Source organism: Sciurus carolinensis, chromosome 7, assembly GCF_902686445.1.
Source record: "Sciurus carolinensis chromosome 7, mSciCar1.2, whole genome shotgun sequence".
Classification (NCBI taxonomy): Eukaryota; Metazoa; Chordata; class Mammalia; order Rodentia; family Sciuridae; genus Sciurus; species Sciurus carolinensis.
The window spans coordinates 119,331,806-119,356,770 of NC_062219.1; the positions used below are offsets into that span (position 1 = coordinate 119,331,806).

General features: G+C 36.3%; 1 protein-coding gene across 4 annotated transcripts in view; it reads left to right on the forward strand.

The window, feature by feature from the left end:
- The first annotated feature begins 826 nt into the window (after positions 1-826).
- Positions 827-24,965, forward strand: part of Fkbp5 (FKBP prolyl isomerase 5) — a 97,997-nt gene continuing 73,858 nt past the window's right edge. The window contains exon 1 of one of the 4 annotated variants that reach the window (XM_047557117.1): positions 827-899. Coding sequence is in view for 2 of the 4 variants with exons in the window: in XM_047557119.1 (XP_047413075.1) it covers positions 1,533-1,565 (33 nt within the window). In the remaining 2 variants the exon portion in view is untranslated. Of the gene's footprint in view, positions 959-1,386; positions 1,566-24,965 lie in introns of those variants that run through there. The other 3 variants (XM_047557118.1, XM_047557119.1, XM_047557116.1) reach the window with 3 other exon arrangements.

Here is a 24,965-nt window from a genome sequence, read left to right on the forward strand (position 1 = left end):
AGTAAGATGCTAAGCAACTCAGTGAGACCCTGCCTCTAAATAAAATACAAAATAGGGCGGGGGATGTAGCTCAGTGGTTGAGTGCCCCTGCGTTTAATCCCCGGTACCAAAAAAAAAAAAAAAAAAAAAAAAAAAAAAAGGGGTCCAACTAGATTTCCTAAGGTCATCTGGCAGGTGGTCATCTTAAAGCTGAACTCAGCAGACTACTCTTTGGAGTTGGGTTGGGGGAAGAACACAAGTCATTTTAAGGCCCACTCTTGTCTTAACCACCTGAGATCTCATGGACAGCCTTGGGAAAGTATGGTCTTTACGGTCACTGGTGTCCAGAAGGAGGTGCCACGTGCTAAAGTGGTTATCAGAGTGGGATTTCGCCTGACCCCACTGAGCATCTTTGACTTCATGGAGTTGTTTCCTGGGGCAAGTCTGGCCTGCCGGCTCTAGCCCCAGGACAGGCCTGGTGGATCGAAGAGAGGGGCAGAGCGTTCAGGGAGACCATGCAGATAATGAAGTCAAGTAGTTTGTTTAGACAGTTTCTCTGGAGGTAAGGGATGATGTGAGGGGGTATTGGTCAGCTTCCTGCATCACTTCTCTCCGGCCCCCACAAAGGGCAAGGGCCAGACACGTGGCTGATGTGGGGAGGAGGAGATGCAAATGAATATGGGCGGGGCTTCATTTGCATGGATGGTGCTCAGCCACCAATCCGGGCAGGCGGAGCGGCAGCCCGCGCGCCTTTTGGGGGCGGACTGACAGCCTCGGGGCCCTATGGAAGGCCGGTCCTGCGGCCGGCGGGGGCGGGACGGCGCCGGGCGCTGCCCGGGGGATTCGGGCCGGCTCGCGGGCGCTGCCAGTCTCGGGCGGCGTTGTCCGGCGCGCGGGCGGCCTGCTGGGCGGGCTGAGGGGTGAGTGGGGTGCGGGCTAGGCAAACAGGGACGGAGCTGGGGAACCTCCGCGGCGACAGGTACAGGAGCTATAGCTGCAGGGGTGGGGCGGGCGGCCGTGGCACCCCCAAAAGCCGAATTCCCTCTGTCTTCGTCCCGTCGCGGCCGCTCTCTTCCCCGCCCCCTCGCGCGGCTCCCCAACCCGGAGCAGCGTGTCCGGGGCGAACCGGGCCCGGGAAGCCTCGAGGTGAGCGCACGGGAGGCCCAGCCGCACTGCGGGGTCCGCGCCGCGCCTCTGGGGCCTCGGGGCCCGGGCTCTCTCCCGGAGGCGCGCAGCCGGGCGGCCGCGGGAGCCGTTCCCCGCCCCCGCCGCGCTCCCCCTCACCGAGGTGAGGCCGGTAGCGCCCGCTTGTCCTCGGCTTTTGTTTCCCGCCCGGATGACAGGTCCCGCTCCGGCTCCGGTTGGCCGCTCCGGACTCGCTCCAGGCCCGGCGGGCCGTGATCGCTGCGGCTCTGAGCGGGCGGTCAGACCCTCGGAGAACCGGGCGGCGCCAGAGCAGCCACGCCGCGGGCGGGAGTGAAACTTCGCCTTCCGGGACCCGGACGGCCCGAGAAGTCGAGCCCGGCTGAGCGGAGCGCCGGACGCTGCGGGCGATGGAGCCCCGCTCACCTGGCCAGCCTGGGAGGGTGAGGATAACGGAGCGTCCCGCGGCTGCCTGCCGTCTTGGCTGCAGCCGCACGATGGGTGTGGATGGGCGTTCACCGCCTTCACCTGCCGCCCTAGGACAAGTGACGGGCAACCGCATCGCCGCTCCCAGCCACTTGTTGAGGGTGTGCCGTTGAATCGTTCTAACAGGTGATCCGTGTTAGTCTAGTGATAGAAGAAAGCCAGTGAAAAGTTGTGTTAGGGATCCTTACTCACTTCGGCCCAGGGACTTGTGACTTCTGCCCTGCAGATCGTCTAAAAAGGTGTGCTGACGATACTGAGTCACTCCAAAACCAGTACTGCCCATTTTTTTTTGACGATCAGGGTGTAGATTGCTTTTTTTTTTGTCCTGTTGATGGGCCACGAGGAACACTTGAGTCTCATTTTAAAAATCGGTTTCTGCAGTGGTGGCGAAAGGAACGTAAGGTACAAGTTGTAAGCGGAGAACGCAGAGCTCTAGATACCCTTCAGTGTGGCTCAGGACAGCGTGTACAGCGATTGGCCGCCATTCAGTAAATTCTGCATGAAGCATTTTGAGCTCGTGGTTTTGGATTTACTTTTCAGGAGTGTGTTTCCAGTGGAATAAGGCTTAGCATTGAATGGGTGCTTTCTTTACCTCTCTTAGAGTAGACGAGTGTATTTATTTTCATTGTTTTTCCATTTTCTTAGATTGTAGACAGGGAAAAGTTAAGGCATATTTTGGTTAAGGATTTTTAATAGTGTGTGGTAGTTCTGTTCCCCTTCTGCATTAGGGTTTTTAGAGAATTATAGTAGCCACTTTTCATGGTGTCCGAATCAAAATTCAGTAATTGACTTGAAAAATTCTTATTCTGGTGGGAAGTTCTTATTCTGTCCTGCTTTCACTTACCATTTTCTGTTTGTCTCTCTACCAACTGACCTGTGCCTAACAAGTACAATTATGGCCCTAATTTAGTGATTCTATAGAATTAGTGTATTTTGAAAAATACTTTTAAAGGAAGGTTATTAATAACTCATCATTTTTGAGAAACACTTGATTTAATGTACTCCATTTTTCTCTTCTTATGTGTTGTTTGATAACCATGTTGCAAATGATTTATACTTTAGAGACGTTAGCTTAAGAACAGAGTTAATATTATTTAATTATGCTAATTTATTAATATTTAATTGAATGGTAATTTTACTTATTTACCATATAGAATGAACTAATAGTTGTGATTGAGATTAAAAAAAATCTAAGATGGTCTTTGTAAATTGTTTTCTCTAAAACAACAAACTTTTATATGTTATGAGGTCTTTGCCTTTCCAACATTAACAAAACAAATGTTTTTTAATCTTAATTTTTTAGTTATGAGAATTTTGGGTGGATTTCTTTTAGAAAATAATTTTAATCAGTTAAACATGAAAAACTTAGAATGTTGGGTTAGACGACTAATTAAATCTTCAATTTTCTGTTTATATTTGGATTGGAAAAGAATGCATATTTTGGATTTTTTAGTTTGTGAAAGGCTTCTTAGCTTAGAACAAATTAGTCCAAAAAGACTGAACATCCTTTTGGAGTACCTATAAAGGAGGTTAGTGCCTCCAAGGTTGAGTTGTCTTTTTGATGGTTGGTCAAGGCAGATTGGTTGAACAATGACTCTTCCTCATGTTGAGTGGGCTTATTCTATATAAGTATCTGGAAGGGACCTTACAAGACTGGTGCTTTCATTGTTTGGCATGATTTAGTTGATTTACCATTAGTTTAAATACTATGTGTAAGTAGAGTGTTTATAATCCTTTTCTATGATGATGTTTGAGTATGCCACATTATAAAGTTATAGTTCATAGATTTAGTTACAAAAAAGCATATTTTAAGTATCTTAGGAAAGTACCTTTCACTTAAAAGCCCAGTTTAGAATTCAGGTTTAGATATTTTGATTATTGATTTTTTGTCCACTTTAACTTGTGGTAGACCCTATCAAAATTAACAACCATATTTTAGTTTCAAAATAAAGCATAAGTTGATTATCACATCTACAAATAAAAATTGGCACCATTTTTAAAGCATTTACCCTTAGATATGGCTCATTTTGTGTTTGGGGACTGGTGGTGGTAATTTTCTTTCTTTCCCTTGAATTGAACCATGGACCATCGTGCATGATAGTCAAACAGTACCATTAAACTACACCTCCAGCCCCTCCTTAATATTTTGAAATTAATGAAGCTACAAAAAACAAGTTGTTATATTAAAACAGATAAATTCAAGGATAGATCAAATGACACTGTTATAGGTGTTAAGACTGCTTTATGTAACAGTAATATGCTTGTTGTACGTAGCATTAAGACTACCCTCTATCCTGGTGTGGTGTAATATGCCTATAATCCCACTGGCTCAGGAAGCTGAGACAGGAAGATCTCAGGTTTGAAGCTAGCCTCGGCAATTTAGTGAGTATGTAAGCAAATTAGTGAGACCCAGTTTCAAAATTAAAAAAAAAAAAAAAAAAAAAAAAAGTGGCTCAGTGGTTAAGCACCCTTGAGTTCAATCCCTGGTACCAAAAAAAAAAAAAAAAAAGATTCTCCTCTAACAGTTTCTGGTGATGCATGCCTGTAATCCCAGCAGTTGGGAAAGCAGAGGCAGGAGGATCACAAGTTTGAGGCCAGCCTCAGCATCTTAGCCAGACCTTGTCTCAAAATAAAAAAAGAAAAAGGAGGGAGAATGTAGAATATAGTTCAATGGTACAGCGCCCCCATGGTTCAATCCCCAGTATTACAAAAAAGAAAATTATCTTTAGGCCTTCGATTTGATTTATGTACATATTCTGGTACATTAAATTCTAACTTCTGTAATTAATTTATGCCAAACAAATACCTACATTTTATAATTCTGGAACTATTTTAGCTTTCTAATTTAGCTGATTGGTAGATTTCTGGTTTTGATATTTCCAAATTTTTCTACAATTCAGTTTAGTGATTGCTTTGTTGTTGTTTTTTGTGGTTCTGAGAATTGAACTCAGGGCCTTGTGATGCTAGGCAAGTGCTCTACCCCCAGCCCTTTTATACATTTTCATTTTGTTAACTTAAAAAATACTGTTACTGTTTTTTTAGGTGCTGGTGGTGGGTCTAACCCAAGACCTTACACAAATTAGGCAAGTGGTCTACCAGTGCGCTATATCCCCAGCCCTAGTACATTTTAAAATTCTGACATATCCCTGAAGTAAGTAAAGAAAATTAAATATACATACATCAAAGACTGGGTCAACAATGATATGCAGATCACAAACTTTAATTTGCAAATAAGATATTTATTTACTGTGTAAAAGGCAGTTCTGCAAATGAGACGGGTGAAAATGATTGTAGGGTCATATATTTTAACAGGTTATCAACAGATTATAGCTAACAGATTACTAAGGATATTATATTATATTATATTATATTATATTATATTATATTATATTATATTATATTTTATTTTATTTTGCCATACTGGGGATTGAGTCCAGGGACTCTTCACCACTGAGGTATATCCCCAAACCTTTTTATTTTTTATTTTGAGACAAGGTCAGCCTAAGTTGCTGAGGCTGGCCTCAAACTTGTGATACTTTTGCCTCAGCCTTCCAAGTTGCTGAAATTACAGGCATGGGCCACTATGTCTAACTCTAGGGGTTGTTTAGCAACATTTAGAACACAAAAATTTTAGTACTTAAAATAAGTTGTATGTGTTACAATTTATTATGAGAACTGACTTGAATTTTGTGCTTAATTTAGTGTTTCCTTATAGTCTTAGATTTGGTTAATGAGAGTGAAGGACCACCAGAGGGAGTGTGGGGTCTGCATATTTGGTGTATTTGTTTTTCATCCTTGGTGTGAAAGCAAAACATTTTAAAAACAATAAAGTTTTATTTTTGTTCTCTAAAACTATCAGACAAACCATATTGAAAGTTGGGGAATTTAGCCAATAGGAATTGCTGTCATTTTTGTAAAAAGTCAAAGCTTAATCAAGGCTAATTTTCTTTTCTTTTCTTTTTATTTTTTTAAAGAAAGGTACAATTATTAGGAAAATGAAAATGATGTATTTTCAGAGTGAAATAGTGGATTTTAAAGTAAATAGTTATACATCTGTGAAAGCTAGGGAACATCCAATATCTAAAATTTTTTAAAAAATTTTTTTTATTGTAAACAAATGGGATACATGTTGTTCTCTGTACATGGAGTAAAGGCGTACCATTTGTATAATCATAAATTTACATAGGGTAATGTTTGATTCATTCTGTTATTTTTTCCCTTCGCCCACCCCTCCCACCCCTCTTTTCCCTCTATACAGTCCTTCCTCCATTCTTGCTCCCCTCCCTAACCCTAACCCTAACCCTAACTCTAACCCTAACACTAACCCCTCCCACCCCCCATTATGTGTCATCATCCACTTATCAGTGAGATCATTCGTCCTTTGGTTTTTTGAGATTGGCTTATCTCACTTAGCATGATATTCTCCAGTTTCATCCATTTGCCTGCAAATGCCATACTTTTATCATTCTTTATGGCTGAGTAATATTCCATTGTATATATATATACCACAGTTTCTTTATCCATTCATCAATTGAAGGGCATCTAGGTTGGTTCCACAGTCTGTCTATTGTGAATTGAGCAGCTGTGAACATTGATGTGGCTGTATCTCTGTTGTATGCTGATTTTAAGTCCTTTGGGTATAGGCCAAGGAGTGGGATAGCTGGGTCAAATGGTGGTTCCATTCCATGTTTTCTAAGGAGTCTCCACACTGCTTTCCAGAGTGGCTGCACTAATTTGCAACCCCACCAGCAATGTATGAGTGTTTCTTTTTCCCCACATCCTCGCCAACACTTGTTGTTGCTTGTATTCTTGATAATCGCCATTCTAATTGGGGTGAGATGGAATCTTAGGGTGGTTTTGATTTGCATTTCTCTTATTACTAGAGATGTTGAACATTTTTCCATATGTTTGTTGATTGCTTGTAGATCTTCTTCTGTGAAGTGTCTGTTCATTTCCTTAGCCCATTTGTCAATTGGGTTATTTGCATTCTTGGTGTAGAGTTTTTTGAGTTCTTTATAGATTCTGGAGATTAGTGCTCTATCTGAAGTATGATTGGCAAAGATTTTCTCCCACTCTGTAGGCTCTTTCTTCGCATTGCTGATAGTTTTCTTTGCTGAGAGAAAGCTTTTTAGTTTGAATCTATCCCGGTTATTGATTCTTGCTTTTATTTCTTGTGCTATGGGAGTTCTGTTGAGGAAGTGTGGTCCTAAACCGATATGTTGAAGATCTGGACCTACTTTTTCTTCTATAATCTGCAGTAAAATTTTTTTTTTAAGATTAAAAATATAGTACATTTGAATTGTATGTTTTTGAAATTGCTCATTTTTTGCGAGGAATAAAAGATGAAGAAAGATCAAAGACTAGAAGATAGGATTTTTTATCCTGTTAGTAGTTGCAGATTCCTTCTTAAGACAATGGTAAATTTCTAGAATTGTTTGTAGCAGTCTACTCCAATTTTGGCAATTGATAAATATTAAATGAAGAGTCACTGAAAATGATCATCTGATTTTCAAAAAACAGGGTTGCAAATTTCAAATTGATCTCTTTATAAATTTGTATATATTTATTACTGTTCTTATCTCTGGGGAGTTAAACTTCTGGTTGTTAGCTGAAAATCACACAGTGGAATTGAGAGTCAAAATGTTGCTGTCACAGACAAATGCTGCAGTAAATTACTTTTTGGAATAGATAAAACGTCCTAGAGATTAAGTCTTTATCAGAATATATTCTGAATGAGCATGGAATGTTCTTTACCCATGTTAAATATTAACCAGTGAAATTATTTGCATGTTTAACTTTTTGAAAAGCAAGACAATAAAAGTCTTGTAATCTTAACTCATATTTTAGGATTCGTCTTCAGCATTAAAAATTATTGTGAGCAGATGGTAACATAGAAGTTTTTGAGTTTGGGAACAGGTATTTGTTTTAAGAAATAAAATATTTCCTTTAATTCAAAAGGTTAATTTACTTTTACAGGGACAGGGTACCAGGGATTGAATTCAGGGGCACTCAACCATTGAGCCATATCCCCAACCCTATTTTGTATTTTATTTAGAGACAGGGTCTCACTGAGTTGCTTAGCGCCTCACTTTTGCTGAGGCCGGCTTTGAACTCCCAATCCTCCTGCCTCAGCCCTGCCACCTCCCACCCCCAGCCTCTGGGATTACAAGCATGCACCACCACACCCCAGTCGACAGGCTAATTAGCATGGAGAGAAGTTTGTTTCTCTTTTGGATTATTCTTAGGTAAAACATAAACTTATTAAGAAAAACTTAATATCTTATTTATTTTACCATGAACTTAATTTTAATTTCTTTTAAAATACCTTTTTTTTTGTCCTAGGTGGACTTCTCAGAATTATTCAAGTTCTTTGTATACACACATATACACACCCACTAGTGTAAATATCAAATGTTTGTTTTTGTGTCCTCTATAACTAATATATATACACATATTGTTGCTATTGTATAATTGTATATGTAACTATCCATACTGCCTTTTTTCCCAGGCTTATTTATATGTGAAACCATTTTCTCCCCCCCCCCCTTTTTCAATGAAATACTGCTATACCAGGAGGGATAAAGTGTATGTTTACAAACAGTCTGATGCAAAATGTTCATAGCAACTTTTTCACAATGGGAATGAACTACTGATTCATACATTAAAATAGAGGAATGTCAGAAATATTGTTCATAGCAAGAGAACACAGATGAATTCAGACACAGGTGAATGTAATACTGTATGATACTGTTTGTGAAAAATACAAGAACAGACAAAACTAAGGTATGATAGAAATCAGAACGGTGGTTGCCTCTGGGTAGGGGCTGTGATTGACTAGAAAGTGGGTACAAGGGAACTTTCTGGAGTGATGGAAATATACTTTAGCTTGACTTGAGTGATGGAAATTCACGTGTATATTTTTGGGTAACCTATTATATCATTTTTAACTTGTGGAAAAGGATGAGACTACTACAAGGAACTTCTGCATACCTTTATCCATATTGCCAATTATATAATTTTGTTCAGTTACTAAGCTGAATATTTAAGATCTGTACATTTTATGATATGTTTTTTTAAAAAGGGAAAAAACTAAAAAGTATTGAGAGTAGGAGAAATATTTTGTTATCTGAAAAAAGTAAAATACATCAATTAGGAATTAGCTAGTTGCTTAATAATGATGCAACAAAAAATTATTTGAGTGTCTTTTATCTGTTACATACATATATTTATGCTGCTTTTCACTGAAATTTTATGACATGTATCTGTTGGAAGAAACAGGATTCTGAATATGATGTAAGTAGAACTGCTAGTGAGGAAACTGCTTTGTTTTCCTATACTTGTCACCTAGGGAATGAGACTGATACTTAGCAATAGCTTTCTGGGTATCAAAGATGGTGATTATTGCTGTTTAAGAGTTGCACACCTGCAGTGTGCTAAGTTTTGCATAGACATATACCTTTTTACTGTCCTGGAACTTATTAGGCAAAGAAGAAAAGGCAGACAAATCTGATTGTCATTTTTGGGTGGTGCTATTTATCGTAGGGAGGATAGTGTTAGTGCCTAGGTTTCTAGGGTTGGTGCCTCCAAACCCTGGAAACTATTCAACCATTCATGATCTTTGGTGAGTTGTGAATCTGCTGCTCTCTCCTAATTTTTTTTTTCTTTTAAGATGTTGATAGACCTTTATTTTTATTCATTTATTTATATGTGATGCTGAGAATCAAACTGCCAGTCAAGTGCTTTACCACTGAGCCACAACCCTAGCCCCTCTCTCTCCTAGTTTTAATGTTCCATATCCTCAATAGTGTGATTTGATTTATATTAAGTCTATTTATTTATTTAAAAATGTTGATAGACCTTTATTTTATTCATTTATTTATATGTGATGCTGAGAATTGAACCCAGTGCCTCACACATTCTAGGCAAGTGCTCTACCACTGAGCCACAACCCCATCCCCCAAATCTATTTAAATCATAATTTAAGCAATGATAATGTGTTTAAAAATAAACTTTTTCCCTCTACTTATTATTTTGTATAATTTTTAATATATGTTCATTACAATTTAGGAGTAGATATAATTTATGGATAGATTCATTTTTTAAAAATTAACTTTTTGTATCTATATTGTATCAGATTAATTTATTTGAGTGGTAGATGTTTGAAGTAACTGGAGGGTTAACTATATATTCAACATATAACGATGTTGAAGATAATATTTTGACCTTATTAATCAGAACCATGTATATATATGTGTGTGTGTATATACACACACACACACACATGCACACACATACACACACACACACACACACACAGAGATATATATATATATATAGCCTTTACATCCTTCAGCACAGACTTAAGTTAATGAAGAAAAAAAAAGATAGATGTCTAAATCAATCAACATGAATAAAAGGACTTTTTTCATGTAATGAACATGGTCATATTCCTCTGAAATGACAGACTAGGCCTTTTCTATACACTGTAAATTTTATTGGCTTATCAAGAATGAAGCAAGCTTATTTGAAAAGTATTTATCTACTGGAATTTTATATTGGATTGTCAGCCTTAGCTGTAGAATTTTGAAATATCTTTATGTAATCAAATATTTTAGTTTTTATTTATTTTTAATTTTTTAAGTCCAGAGAGATTTTTATTATACAATTTGATTTTTGTAATCAATTTTTAAAAATATATTTTTGTAAAAATATATTTGTAGATGGACACAATACTCTATTTCATTTATTCATTTTTGTGTGGTGCTGAGGATTGAATCCAGTGCCTCACATGTTCTAGGCATGTGCTCTTCCACTAAGATACAACTTTAGCCCCTGTAATCAGATATTTTTATTATGGTAGTTTCCCATATTACAGAACTGGAGAGAAGAGTATAAAGAACCTCCATAGTCCTCCTCTTCAGATTCATTTTGAACCTCCATGTACCCATTCCCCAGATTCATTAATTCTTGATATTTTAGTTGAAGTGCTTTTTCTTTTTTAACCTTTATTTTAATATGGCACACCCAGTGCCTCACATGTCCTAGGCAAGTGCTATACTGCTGAGCTACAACTGTAGCTCCTGAAGTGCTTTTTAAAATGGTTAAATTCTCACAGATACTGTGAAATAGTGGTGTGGTATTGGAATACCAGAGTTTGGGCCCCCCCCCCCCAAAGTTTTATTATAGATAAGTTTAAAAATAAATGTGTTTGGGGCTGGGGTTGTCACTCAGTGGTAGAGCACTTGCCCAGCATGTGTGAGGCACTGGGTTTGAACCTCAGCACCAAATAAAAATAACTACAGGTCCATCGACAACTAAAAATATTTTTTAAAAAATCAGTGTGTTCTAGCTCAGAGATTTGACTTTGGACAAATGGCAATTATGAGCCTATTTTTGTCTTTAGCTTGTTTCTGTTAATTCTTTTTTTTTTTTTTTTTTTTGCAGTACTGAGAATTGAACCCAAGGCCTTGTGCATGTGAGGCAAGCTCTCTACCAACTGAGCTATATCCCCAGCCCTCTGGTAATTCATTACCTGGGGGAAAAAGATAAATTTTAAGCTTCTCATTAGAATAAATTACTCCAAACACACTATCTCTGTAGAATACTGCTCACCTGGGAAGTTAGGTTATTTCTGATGTGTACTATCTGAGGAATGTAGTTGTCTCAATGTTCTTCTTTAACCTCTCTTTCTCTAAAACCTCAATCACCAGAGTGCTATGACTAACACCTCTTTTTAGGCCCCAAATCTATGAGGTCTGAATTTTTACTTATGTCTTGAAACAAAATATATTTAAATACCATCTCTCTAGCAACTGTACACCAGCATCATCCTTTCCCCTTTCTCCAACCAAAACACCTCTCTCCTCACTTCATTCTTTAGCTCTTAATAACTTCATTATTCTTACTGGTCATTTTTTACTCTTCCTTTACTCAGTGAGTTGTTAATCCATTTGTTCATTTTGAATCCTTTTGTCCCTTTCATTTTCACTATATTTGTCCTAATTTGATTAACATGTTAGAGTAGGAAGTTATCCCTAATCTGTAGGGAACTTCATGCATATCAAAATTAATGTATGTTTCTGAAGTAAAATAGGACATTTTCTTCCCTTCCAGGGAAGGCTTCACTGAGCCTTATTGGCAGACGTAGAATTTTTAAAGCATATGTAATCATTATATTTATACCAGGTTGATGAGCAAGATTGCCAGATTACTCAACTCAAATGACCTGGTGAATGGTGGCTAACAGGGTCTACAGTTTATCAAGGGTTTTGAGCACCAAACTTTCTTAGACCATAGATGTGATCCAGGATGACTGCCTTCTGGTCCTGAATATCTGCAAGTGCTTAGCAGTGGGGGAAATGCTGACTTGAATGTATATAACATATTTTTAGAACTTTCTAGTGTTTTTATAGCGAAAAGTACAGGTTTTTGGTTTACCTGATGTCTCTTCTCTTTCTTGTTCCATATATCCTGGCCAAGACATTAAAAAATCCACTTGTGTTAAAAGTGACATGATACTCAATTTCATTACTTTGTCTTCTCTGTAGGTTCCTGGAATTGAAATTTGTTAGAAAGATGGGAGCCTGAGGTTAGTTGGAAGGGGGTCAGGCGTGGTGGCACCTACTTGTAATCCCAGGTACTCGGGAATCTGAGACAGGAGAATCTCAAGTTTGAGGCCAGTCTGGGCAACTTATAGAGACCTTGTCTCAAAATAAAAATAAAAAGGACTGAGGATATAGTTCAGTGGTAGAGCATCTCTGGGTTTAATCCTTAGTGTTCCCTGTCCCCATCCCCCAAAACAGAAAGGAGAACATAAATGTTATTATCATATTTCCCACTTGCAGCTGACATCCTGGGTTCTTAGGCTCCTCCTTTCTGTATAGATCGTAGTTTGTCAGCCTGGCTTGAATTTGGTGTTTATGGAGATCTATCTTCCTTGTGCTCTTCTGGAAAGTATTTGAATTTCTTCCTGGTAGGAACCAAGACCCAATTTAAGATTACTACTTTGGAGATACGAAAATGAAAAAATAGATGTCTTGTCCTTGATAACACAGAATATCTGGTTATTATCCTCCAAGGGAGCTGTAAATAATGTGGGAATTCTGAAATGCTTATGTAGAAATTAATGGTTATTAAGGGTGAGAAAAGAAGGAAAAAAAATACCATTTCTAGGAAGCCTGGTGAGTTAGGAATAGATACTGGAATGAATTCAGTGTGGCTACTAAGTAGCTGTCTGATCTTGGGATGTTAAAGTTACCTAACCTTTCTGAGCTTTACTTTAACTGTAAAATGAGTGGGTTGAATTAAATAGTATCTCAAGGTCCTTTTGCAGCTCTGTTACTCTGAGTAGTTTACTCAGGGGGGATAAAAAACCTTCTTAATTTATCTGTTGTTCCTAGATAATGATTTTTCAGTTGCTATTTCACATACAGTTTTCTGTTTCCTAAAGGTTAGGAAAGGAAAGCAGTCAGCATTCATAAAATGGATTAACTTTAAGTGTTTTCACTTTATCTGTTTCTCCACTGAATTTATTCTGCACTGTTAATTGCACCTTCTATTTATGTCTATTTTCCTGCTTTTCTTCTTATTTTTGGTTTACAGTGTGACTTTCAAATCTTCTTTTTCTCTGCTTCTTCTTGGTGTTGCTTTTTTCCAACTGTCTTTCATTATTCATATTTTGTTATTGGCATGGAATTCATCAAATAGACCCTTGAGTTCAAGTTATCACTAATTTAAATTCAGATGTCCCAATAGTTATTAGGATTAGCAAGATGACTTCTCTATAATATAACACATAGATGAGTTCTAGGGTAGAGGAGTGGGTAAGCCTGGAGGGAAGAGTGTTATAGAAGAGAATTTCTAAGAATTTTTAAAAATTTTGCCCCTAAACTGTAAGTTAAAAATCTTAAGTTTTAATGATAGTGACCTGTTGATACCAGTTTGGTCCTGAAGTCTCAATGGACTTTGAGTTTCTTGGAGGCAGCAGCTCTGAATCCTCAGTGTTAAGTACAGCTAAAGTACTGCTGCTGAGTAAATGTAAGTTGAGTGGTTATTCTTCAAGGTTTATGATAGGGTGGGGATTAAGAGTATAGTATGGACTCTTAGGTTGTACTTTTGGAATTTGAATCTTATCACTACCCATGGTGATACTGGACAAGATAGTTTCTCTAAGCCTGTTTTCTTATCTTTTCTTTCCTTATCTATATGGAGAAAGATCAAGAATAATACCCACCACTTAGCTCAGTGTCTGGTATGCATTTTCAATAACTATTAAGTACTATTATAGTTTCATTAATAAAATAAGCACTGCTGTGTTCCAGATATTAAGTTTGTTAGGCTTTAAGTAGTGTTTCAAAATAAATAAGAAAAGATAGAACATATGCACAAAAGAAAAACTGGATCCCATGGTAAATGACAAGTGAGTGGTTTACTTAAAGGCTCAAGAGGCAGGAATAATTGCTAAGTAGATGAGAATTTTAAGAAGGTGACAGAACTTGACCTGAGTGTTGAAGGACTAATTAGCAAGTTGACAGGCTCCTTGGAGCCAGATTGTGTCAAATCCTAGCTCTGTTACTATGTAATTTTAAGCAAGTTATTTAACCTCCCTCCTAGAATTAAATGGGTTAATGCATGTAAAATATTTAGAATAGTGCCTTGTTAGAACTTGATAAATTATTAGGTTGAGAGAATGGAGAATGTGTTTCAGATAGAACATGGAACGATAAGATAACCTAGGTTCCTTTGAAATGATGAAACCAAATTGGCTAGAGGGATAATGTATTGGAAAATAGTGGGTGGTTATGTTGGAGCAGAGTTCTCAATGATTAAACCAGAGAGTATGATCTCTCTACATAGGTACTGAGGAAATTTGAAAAGATGTCTTGAGTTATTTAGCAGGGCCTCTTGTATGTTACCTCCAAGTCTGCATCTCTATCATTTCTATCTTTCTGGATATAAAAATGACTTCTGTCCAAATTAATTTCGACAGTGATGCTCATGATCATCTATCCTGCACCATTATGCCTTTTTCATTTGTTCTTTTTATAAACATGTTTTTATCTAACTTTTTTCCTTTGAGTCCTAGTTATTTACATAATCCTCACTCCTTTTCTCCACAGTTTAATGGATTTTTGCTACTGCTTGCCTTTCTGTTCCCTAGACATACAGTGTAAACCGTGTTTCATAAAGCCACAACGAAGAGATGAAGAAAGGGAGGAAGAAAGGGAGGAAGAAAGGGAAATAAATATACTCTGTTCCAGCCATCTTGTTTTATAGACAGGAAAATTGAGGTCCAGAGGATGTAGTCACATGTTCAAGACTCACACTAGTTGCTGATCAGGTCTGCATCTTTCAGGACTAAATTAGGGCTCTCTCTCTCTCTGTATATATATATATATATATTTTTTTTTTTCCCTTTAACTATCACCTCTGTATGATTCTCATCCATCTGATAGGAATCATAGTAGTACTGACAATCACTTTTCTTCTATAACTATGAAACACCAAGATAAAAAATGATTTTACTACCAGGAACAATAGGATAATAATTCACCCTTATTAAAGAGAAGCCCATTTCTACATTTCTTGAACATCACTGTTCTTAAAAGTAATGTTTAAAACTAACACTCCAAAATCAGCTTTGAGAAGAAAAGGATTTCTTTCTTTCATTTTTACTGTTGTGAATTATAAACACAATAGTGTTTTATTTTATTTTTAATTTTTTTTTGGCGCTGGGGATATGAACTCAGGGCCTTGATGCTTGCAAGGCAAGCACTCTACTGACTGAGCTATCTCCCCAGTCCCACAATAGTGTTTTAAACATAAATAGCATTCTCATAAAAAGTAGACTTTTGTTTCTATAATGGTAGACTACTGGTTCTTTTATAGAGATGTCAATAGGTTGGTAGTAACATGAAAAGTTGGGAAACAGAATTTTTACTTCACAGCCCCTGACCTGTACATGTACTGTTGCTGTATAGCCTCTAAGTTTACAACAGTGCTCTTCAGTTATTTTATTATATGCCATGCACAGTGGTGGGAATCTTATTAAGCATTGTGTATATTTGTTTTTGCAGTACTGGGGATTGAACCCAGGGGTGCTTTACTACTGAGCTACATCCCCTGTCATTTTTTGTTTTCAGACAGGGTCTTGCTGAGTTGCCCAGGCTGGCTTCGAATTTGTGATCCTCCTGCCTCATACTCCAGAGTTGCTGGTTATTAGCATGTACCACCCCATGCAGCTCAGCATTTTTTTCTTGTACATTGTTTTTCTACCCAGATGTAATGTGATGAAATGTACATAAAGCCCAAAGCTTAGTGTCTGGTCACACCAGTTACTCAATAAATATTCTCTTCCGTTTTTACAAAGCAGGTCATTTTTCTTAAATGTAAATAATGTCAGTTCCTAATCACTAATGCACTATCACATCACTTCCTTTTCTTCCCTTAAAATGTATTGTTTTAACAGTGGCAAAATACTCTCTGCATCTTGAAAAATTGTGTAGTATATAAATACTTTTAGTCACTAAGCATTATTTTATCATGAAATCATTTTGCAGTTGGTAATCTTGTCATGTTCTGTATTCTGTCTCATGATTAAAGAAAGAAAAAGTGGTCTGGGTTTTCATAAAGCTGCCCTAGACCTCTGCAAAATCTGCCACATTTCTTCCCCCAAAAGCAGACTTCTGGCCTGGATTCATTTTTACTGAAATACTGATTTTTTAAAATCATTTTTAAGCCCTGTAAGGTCGAATTGTACAGTTTTCTATACAAAAAATTTTTTCCATGTCTTCAGTGCCTTGTATTCACTTATATTTCCCATGGTTTGGTTTCTTTTTCTTCATTTTTCTGAAGGGAGAAAGGGATTGTTTTTCTTCTGACTTGTGACTTGTTTTGTATTTAGATGATTACCCTTTATTATGATTTTATCTTTCAATCTAGTAAGAGAGAAGAAATATACTTCAAAACTAGATTTGGATTTTTTGAGGTCTGAATGTGTGAATGTATGTAAGCTTCTCTTAGCCCCTCAAGTAATATATAGGAACCTCTCTTTCTATTTTTAAAATGATCTCTAATGCCAAGCTATTTTATTGTTTGGATAAACCACTACATACAGGTGGTTTCTAGACTTTTCCTTCTAAATTTATATAGTAATAAATTTTGTTGATTTAATTCTTAGAATATTTTCTTGTAATTTAACTTCTTTAGGCATTAACCCTTCTCACTTTCATTTTATGTATATTATTTTGCTACCTGGCACCTTCCATTTATTATGATTTTCTAGTTTTTATTTGTACTTCTTAAAAGTGTGAAAATTTAACATTATGTTATGCATTCTTTGTGCGTGTGTGTGGTGCTGGGGATCAAACCCAAGGTATTACACATGCTAGGCTAGCAGTTCAGCACTGAACTACATCCCCAGCCTGTTATACATTTTTGTAGACTATTGTCCATTATAAAACATTTTCATTTCTCTTTTACATTTTTAAATGACTTTATTCTAGGTCTTTATTCAATTCATGATATATTTTTATTTAGTTTTTGGCTATATTTGTCAGTTTGGGTTATTTTCATTTTTTTGTTGTTCATTAATACTTCACTTATATCCATTTAACAAATTTTTTGGTATTTTCATATTCTAAACATTGTCATATATATGTGTGTGTTTATAATTTCTAAACAAGTGTAATTGAGTTTCCCCTCCTTTTTCTTAGATACTAGACTGTCTAAATATTTTATATATTTTCTATTTTGTACCTAAAGATACTGATAACAGTATATAAGAAATGAATACACTTTATGAATTAATTTTTTACAAAAAGTATTTGACTTTGCCAGAGCAATTTTGTTTGTAAATTTTCTAATCCTTCTAATCCATTGTCCCCACTTTAGTAATTTAAATTTTGGTCCTTTGTCATTTTATTATTCTTTTATTTAAAAAAAATTGTCACTGGCTTTTATAAAAGTGAATAATAATTTTGTGAAAAATTAGGAAGAAATAAAGATCCATTTTAGAAACTGTATTTTATATGTTACATTACCAGGTTATGTAGTGATTTGGAAATATAAATTTATGTTATTGATTTTCTTCTCATTTATGATTTATATTAACCTATTCACTGGGAAGGATTAAATAATTTATGTAAAAGGCAAGAACCATTACAAAGTCAGAAGAAAAGCATAAGTTACTTGAGGAATAATGAGCAGGATAAGGGAGTGGGGAGAAATCTTTATACCAATAATCTGAGGCAAGTTAGTTTCTGTGTTTGAACATTAAATTTAGCTCCGAGCTTCCTGGCAAGCAAGAGAAAAAAGGAAACAGGATGGGATTCATAGTTATTGTCTGATAAAGAAAGCTTATCAGTTTCACAGGAGAAAGAATTTTTTTTCTAAATCCTGAGTTATACAAGAAGTTTGTAATATGAGTTCTTATATAAGAAATGTAATTTTTATTTCTGTGGTAAATTATTAATTTCTACTGTTGCTGTCTTAGCTGCTTCATATTGTTAAATGCACTGTAATTATATTTGGTCACATTAAATTCACATCCACTGTTGTCAAAAGTGGAAATACCATGGCTGGGATGTGTTTATGCATTGCCTCTAGAGTTGTAGCCCTTGACGAACAGGAAACTGAAAGCTAAAAGTTCAGGAAATGTATTGTATTTTGACTATGTGGAAAAAAAGAAACATATATGATACTTAACTACTGAAATCCATGAGCGTTTCAAGACTGAAAATTTTATTTGTATATTTAGAGATGAATATTAAGGATTCTTATAACAATGCTATCAGATGTTTAAATATGATAATAGATACAGTATGTGCATTGTAGGCCAGGGACATTGTGCAATGCTAGACAAAAGATGCAACAGATATTATGTGTGTTCAGCTATACTCTTTCAAGAAATAAAACACCTGGCACATCAGTGGAATTCTTCAAGGATGTTTTATTTTCAGAGAATTCAAAGAGTTTTAGTTTAGTTCCAAAGAAGGGGAGGTCTATGTCTCAGAAGATAGTCCATTTCATTCTTAGAAAATTCTGATAGTTAAATTTTATTTTCTTACATTGAACTGAACTTTTGTTTTTCTGCAATTTATTAATATGCTCTGTAATTTTCTTTAAGAGAATTATTAATTGATCAGAATTATTTTAAAATGTTAATATATTAAATATTTTCTTATGTGTGTGGCATTTTAGGAACCTCATATAAAATACTACTTATAGGAGCCTTTATTTCTGAGGTTATACAATAATTTCTATTAAGGGAAATGTGATGAATATGCCTAGCAGACTTGTATTTTCTTATTGTTTCTATACTTAGCTATTTTAACAGTATACTATTTACATGGACTTAACTTTCTTATTCTTTGAGACAAACATGAAGTTTTAATAGAGTCTTTGAAATGGAAAATTTCTAATATTTATTTTGTTGCTGTTTCATTGTATATTTTAACAAAAGAAGTAACTTGTGAGTATTTAATTGCAGGTTTTGCGATTTAAAATTATAATTGCATAAAATTTAGGGACCACATTAAGTGAAAATCTACTTATTACAAAGTTCTTTTTAGGAATTTTAACTGTATTTATGTTAGTAATTATGATAATTTTAATAACTTCATTAGTCTCTTACAAGGGTTGATTTTGGTTTGAATCTCCTAGGGTTATGTGTTCACCTCACTGTTAAAGTAGCCAAAGCACTGAATGGAAAAGACTAGCCCCAGCCTAGGACATTAGGAGCACTGGTTACCCAGAAGAAGGGACATGGACTCTGGGTTGACAAGGACAGGAAGTCTCAACAACTCCAGACCAAAAGGGAGCTGGTATAGCAGGAGAGGTCTTGCAGTTTGTGTCATAGCTGACCTGCTGTTGCAGTGGAAGTTTCTCTTCAAGAAATGGAGGAAATCATAAGTAAAATAAGCCAGACTCAGAAAATCAAGGGTCATATGTTTTCTCTCATATGTGGAAGCTAGAGCAAAATTAAGGGAAAGAAGGCAGTGTGGGAAGAATGGGCTATCACAAAGACATAGGGAAGATCAGTGGAGTAGAAATAGGAGAATGAGAGGGAAGGAGGGAAGGAATAAGGAAAGAAATGTGGCACAAAATCTAACAGTTATGTTATATACATATATAAATGTACCAAAGGGAATTTCTCCTTTATGTATATGTACAAAGTAGCAGTCAAGAATAAATAAAGATGTGAAAGGAAGATCAGTAAGTGGAGAAAGAAGAGGGGGAGGTGAGAAGGGGTGAAGGAATGGGGAGTGAAATGAGATTTCTTTATGTGTAATTATGTCAAAAGGAACCTAGATACTATGTATAAATATAATGCTCTAAAGTATTAACTATTTTGAAAAATAACTCTTGCTTTCTTCTTATATGTTTACTATAGAAAATTTTAGGAAACAAATCAGTGAAGAAAGTAAAATTTTCCTATAACTTTATTTTTCTTTTTTGAATGTTCTTACCTGATTTCCCTTAAACTTTATTTAGCATCTAGGTTATCTCTTTATTTATTTGAAAGGGTGCTTATTGAATTTTTTTTGGCCACAGTATGCTTCTAATACTTTAAAAATTAATTATGAAAGAAGTAAGGGTTAAATTTTTTTAAAACTTTTTTTTGTTTGATATGATTCTGTTCATTTGTGTCTATTTTATGAGGGAGGTGCCATAGGTATAATAGGCATAATGAAAGCAGACTAATAAGTTCAAGTGGTTCCTCTAGGGGAAACAGGAAAAATGGAAACCAAAAGGCTTTTCTGTAAGCTCTCTGGGAACAGGAACTAGGTCTTTTCTATTCACCATTATGTTAGTATTATTAGGCACATTGCTTGACACGTAGTAAGTGTTCCCTAAAAAGTTGCTGAATGAATGGATGAGATTTCTCATAAAGTACTTTTAGTACCTCATAATTCCTGCACTGTGGATAATCAGGGTCAATTACATTCATCTAATGTTAAGTATCTGTGTTCAATCTTTCTTTCATTAATGAAAATTTAATAAGCTGATTATTTTTAAAAGGTGTGTATTATGTAAACACAAAACAGAAAGTGAAAATTCCTTCTTTTCCCAGCTGCTATTCTCCAGAATTAATGGTTTAATATATTTCTTTCTAGACATTTTCTCTACATTTTCAAATGCATATGCATTCATTATACAAATATAATAATTATTTGTGTTCAATAAATTGCTTTGTTTACCTTCATGTGATTCTTAAGTATCATCCTATACCAATTCATGTATAGCTGTTTCTCTATTTTTAATTGCTGTTTAATATTCCTTTTAGACATGTGATAATAGTCCACTAAGGAAATTTCCCACTTTTCCCTCCTGTTATACAGAGTTGTATTTAGTAGCCTTCACCATATATTTTTTTGCTTGCTTCCATAAGAATATCTATAAGCAATTTTCTGAAAGTGGTATTTCAGGGCTAAAGGAATTTAAACTTTTTATAGATACTGGCAAACCTACCTTTGAAAATGTTATACTGGTTTTCACTCCCACTAAGGATATGAAGTGTTATTTTCTGATAACCACATATACTTTTATTTTGTTAATAGAGTCAGGGACCTATGACACTACTAGAGAGTTGGTATGTGAAATGGTTAAAGTGCAAACTTCAGAGTCTGTCTGGTTCCACTGTTCACTGGCAATATATCCATCAATAAATTACTTACCTTCTCTATTCCTTAGTTTCATTGTCTGGAAATGGCACTAACAATTCCAGTGTTGTAAAGGTATTGAGAGAATCTACCACAGAGCCTACATTCTAGCATGGAGAGAGACAGCCAGTATATGAATAAATATCTGCCAGTTACTGAGTAGAGGGAAAAATGGTAGGGTTAATTATATTAACTTCTTGCTCTTTTATATTAAATAATGGGGAAAACCTCTCAATTAAGAAAGTAATTTAACAGAGAGAGCCAAAGGGAATGAGGGAGCAAGCTGCACAGCTGCTGGGAAGAGTTTGAGGTAGAGGGAATAGTCAGTGCAGAGGCCCTGAGGACGACACGTTGGAGGGTAGAGTAAGAATGCCAGTGTAGCTAATGCAGAGCAAGCGAATGGACAGTGATCAGAAACCATTTCAGAGATAGCCTGTGATCAGCATGTAGGATTAAAGCTAAGGATGACTTTGGATTTTATTCAGTGGTAGATGGGAAGCCATTGGAGTATTGCCAAAGTAATTTGTTTTTAAAGTCAGTCTGATTGTCACTTTTTTTGAAAAATGTTTCAGTTCCCTAATTTCTTTGGAATAAAGTTCACATGCATTATTCTGGTACACAAGGTCCTTCACTGTTAGGCCTCTGCCTCTTTATTTAACATCATCTGACTCTTTCCCACATGTACCCTTCACTTTAGCCAAATTGGATCACAAGCAGTTTTCTGGATGGGTCATGGTGATTCATGTCTTCATGTCTTTCTGCACATCATTTGCCCTGTGAGAAATCTTCCCATTCAGCTGACATGGTCACTGGCTCAGTTTTAGAAGATCCTCTCTGTTCTCTCATTCTCTTGCCATTCCCTTCCATGTCACTTTGAATTCAAGCCACAGTGTAACACCTGCTGTTCTTTTACCACTCTTGATTTTACTCTTGCCACACCCTTGCTAGTTTAAATTGTGCCCATCTTCAAAAAGCTCAGACACTACCATTTCTGCACTCATTTGGACCCTTATAAATAAATCATAGCTCCTTTATAACTCATCATAGTTAAAGTGTTTGCCTTATATCACAAATTCTTGGCTTGACTTATTTCAGTTTCCTGTGTAGCCCATGTACAGCCTTGTGCACATTTCACATTCATTGGGTATTCATGTTGTGCAGGATCAATAGAATAATTAGGACACTATTGGCATTCAAGCTGCTAAAAGAAGTAAAAGTGGGATGCTGTTAAGTGAACAAAACAAACTTACTATAATATAATGTTAATGGCATGGTAATGCCCACTTTTTCATATACTTAACACCAGAAATTAGTGTACCCATTTTGAGATGCAGGTTGGTGAAATGTATTCAGACGCAAATATTTGTATTAGCTTTCTGTTGCTGTGACAAAGTACCAGAGGTAATCAATTTATGAGGAGAAAAGATTTGTTTTGGCTTACACCTTAAGAGGTTTCAGTACATAGTCAGTTGACGCCTTTGCTTTTGGGCCTGTGATGAAGCAGAACATCATGGCAAGGGAACATGTGGAAGGGAAAACTGCTTATGTCATGGCAGCTAGAAAGCAAAGACAAGAGGGAAAGAGACTGGGTCCCAGTATCCCCTTCAAGGGCACACCACACCAAACCAACTTCCATCCACTTGGCCCTGCTTTCTGAAAGTTTCACCCTTCCCAATAGCACCATAGACTAGAGGCAAAGCCTTTAATGTGTGGATCTTTGGGAGATATTTAAGATCCAAACATAACAATATTATGAGCCAATCATATCATTTCTGGAAATCATATCAAGAAAGTAATACAAACTAAAATGACAATTAAAACAGCTTCTACTAATATTGAAATCTTACTGTGTGAGGCACCATGAAAGCCCCTTTTTTGGGGGAGGGGGTGTGCTGTGAATTGAACCCAGGGCCTTGTGCTTGACAGGCAAGCACTCTATGAACTGAGCTATATCCCCAGCCCCTGCAAAACCCTTTATATGCATTACTTATTTTATCTTCTCAGAATCCTAAGAGATGTGTTTGTTTGTTTGTTTGTTTTGCAGTGCTAGGGATTGAACCCAGGGCCTTGAGCTTGCAAGGCAAGCACTCTACCAACTGAGCTAAATCCCCAGCCCCTCAGAGATGTTAATAATGTTAGATCTCATGTTCTAGTTGGAGAAACTGAAGCAAAAAGTAGTTTTTGTTTAAGATCATACCACTGCTATGTTATCAAGCTCAGATTATCACACAGACAAGAACTCTCAGTTGCATGATATGATAAAAGCATAGGTACAGACATCTTCACAGCAGTGTTATGTAGTGCATATATATGTGTGTGTGTGTGTGAAACAATGTACATCATGAATTATGGTCCATCCATTCATTATCATTTTTATAATGGCTTTATTGAGATAAAACTTGTTTATCATAACATTCACCCTTTTAAAATGTACAATTCAGGAATTTCTAGTATATTCACAGTAATGTGCAACTATCACTGCTGTCCCAGTTCAGAACATTTTATTTGCCTCAGAAGAACCCTTAACCCATCAGCAATCACTCTTCATTCCCTCTCCTGCCTCCCTCCCCAATCCTAGGCAACTCCTAGTCTGCTTTATGTAGATTTGCCTATTCTGGGCCTTTCATATGAGTATTCATTCATGTTATTAGTACTATTGCCGAATAGTATTCCACTGTATAGATATACCACATTTGGTGTATCTATCAATTAAGGAAGATTTGAATGGTTTCCAGTCCTCGTTGTAATGTTCTTATGAACATTTATGTGTAGGTTTCTGTGGACAAGTTTTCATTTTTCTTGGGTACATAACAAGAAGTGAAATTATTGCATCAAATGGTAACTAAGTTTAACTTTTTGAGGAAGTATCAGGCTATTATCTAAAGCAACTGGGTCATTTTACATTCCCACCAGCAATAAATGAGAGTTCCACATTGTCTACGTCTTTGTTAAGACATTACTGTCTGTCTGTTTTATAATAGCTGCCCTAGTGGGTGTGTGATGGTATCTCATTTTGACTTTGACTTGCATTTCCTTAATGACTAATGATGTTAAGCATCTTTTCATGTGTTTATGACATGGGCTTATAACCTATTATGACATGGGCTTATGACTACATGTTTGGGTAAATGTCTGTTTAAATCCTTTGCCTATTTTTAAAATTGTATTCTTTGTTTTTTTATTGAGTTTGAGGAGTTCTTAATATATTCTAGATATAAATTCTATTATCAGATGTGTGGTTTGTAAAAATTTCTCTGATTTATACTCTTTTTTTCCCCCCTCCCTCTCTTTACTGTGTTGCAAAGCTAGCCTAAAACTCAAGTGGTCTTCCTTCCTCAACCTGGGATTACAAGTGCATGCCACCACAGCAGCTTTCTTTTCAGTTTCTTGACAGTATTCACAAAAGTTTTAATTTTGATGAAATCCAATTTATAAATTGTTTCTTTTATTGCTTGTGTCTTCAGTTTCCCAGTGGAATCCATTACCTAATCCAAGAACAGCAAAGATCTACCCCCATGTTTTCTTCTAAGAAATTAATAGTCTTATATCTTACATTTAGATCTTTGATCCACTTTGAGTTACTTTTTTTTGTGTATGATGTGAGGCAGGGTATCCAGTGCTAAAATCTTTTACAATTGGAGATCTTGTTGTACTAGCACGATTTGTTGAAAAGACTGTTCTTTCCCCTCTTCAATT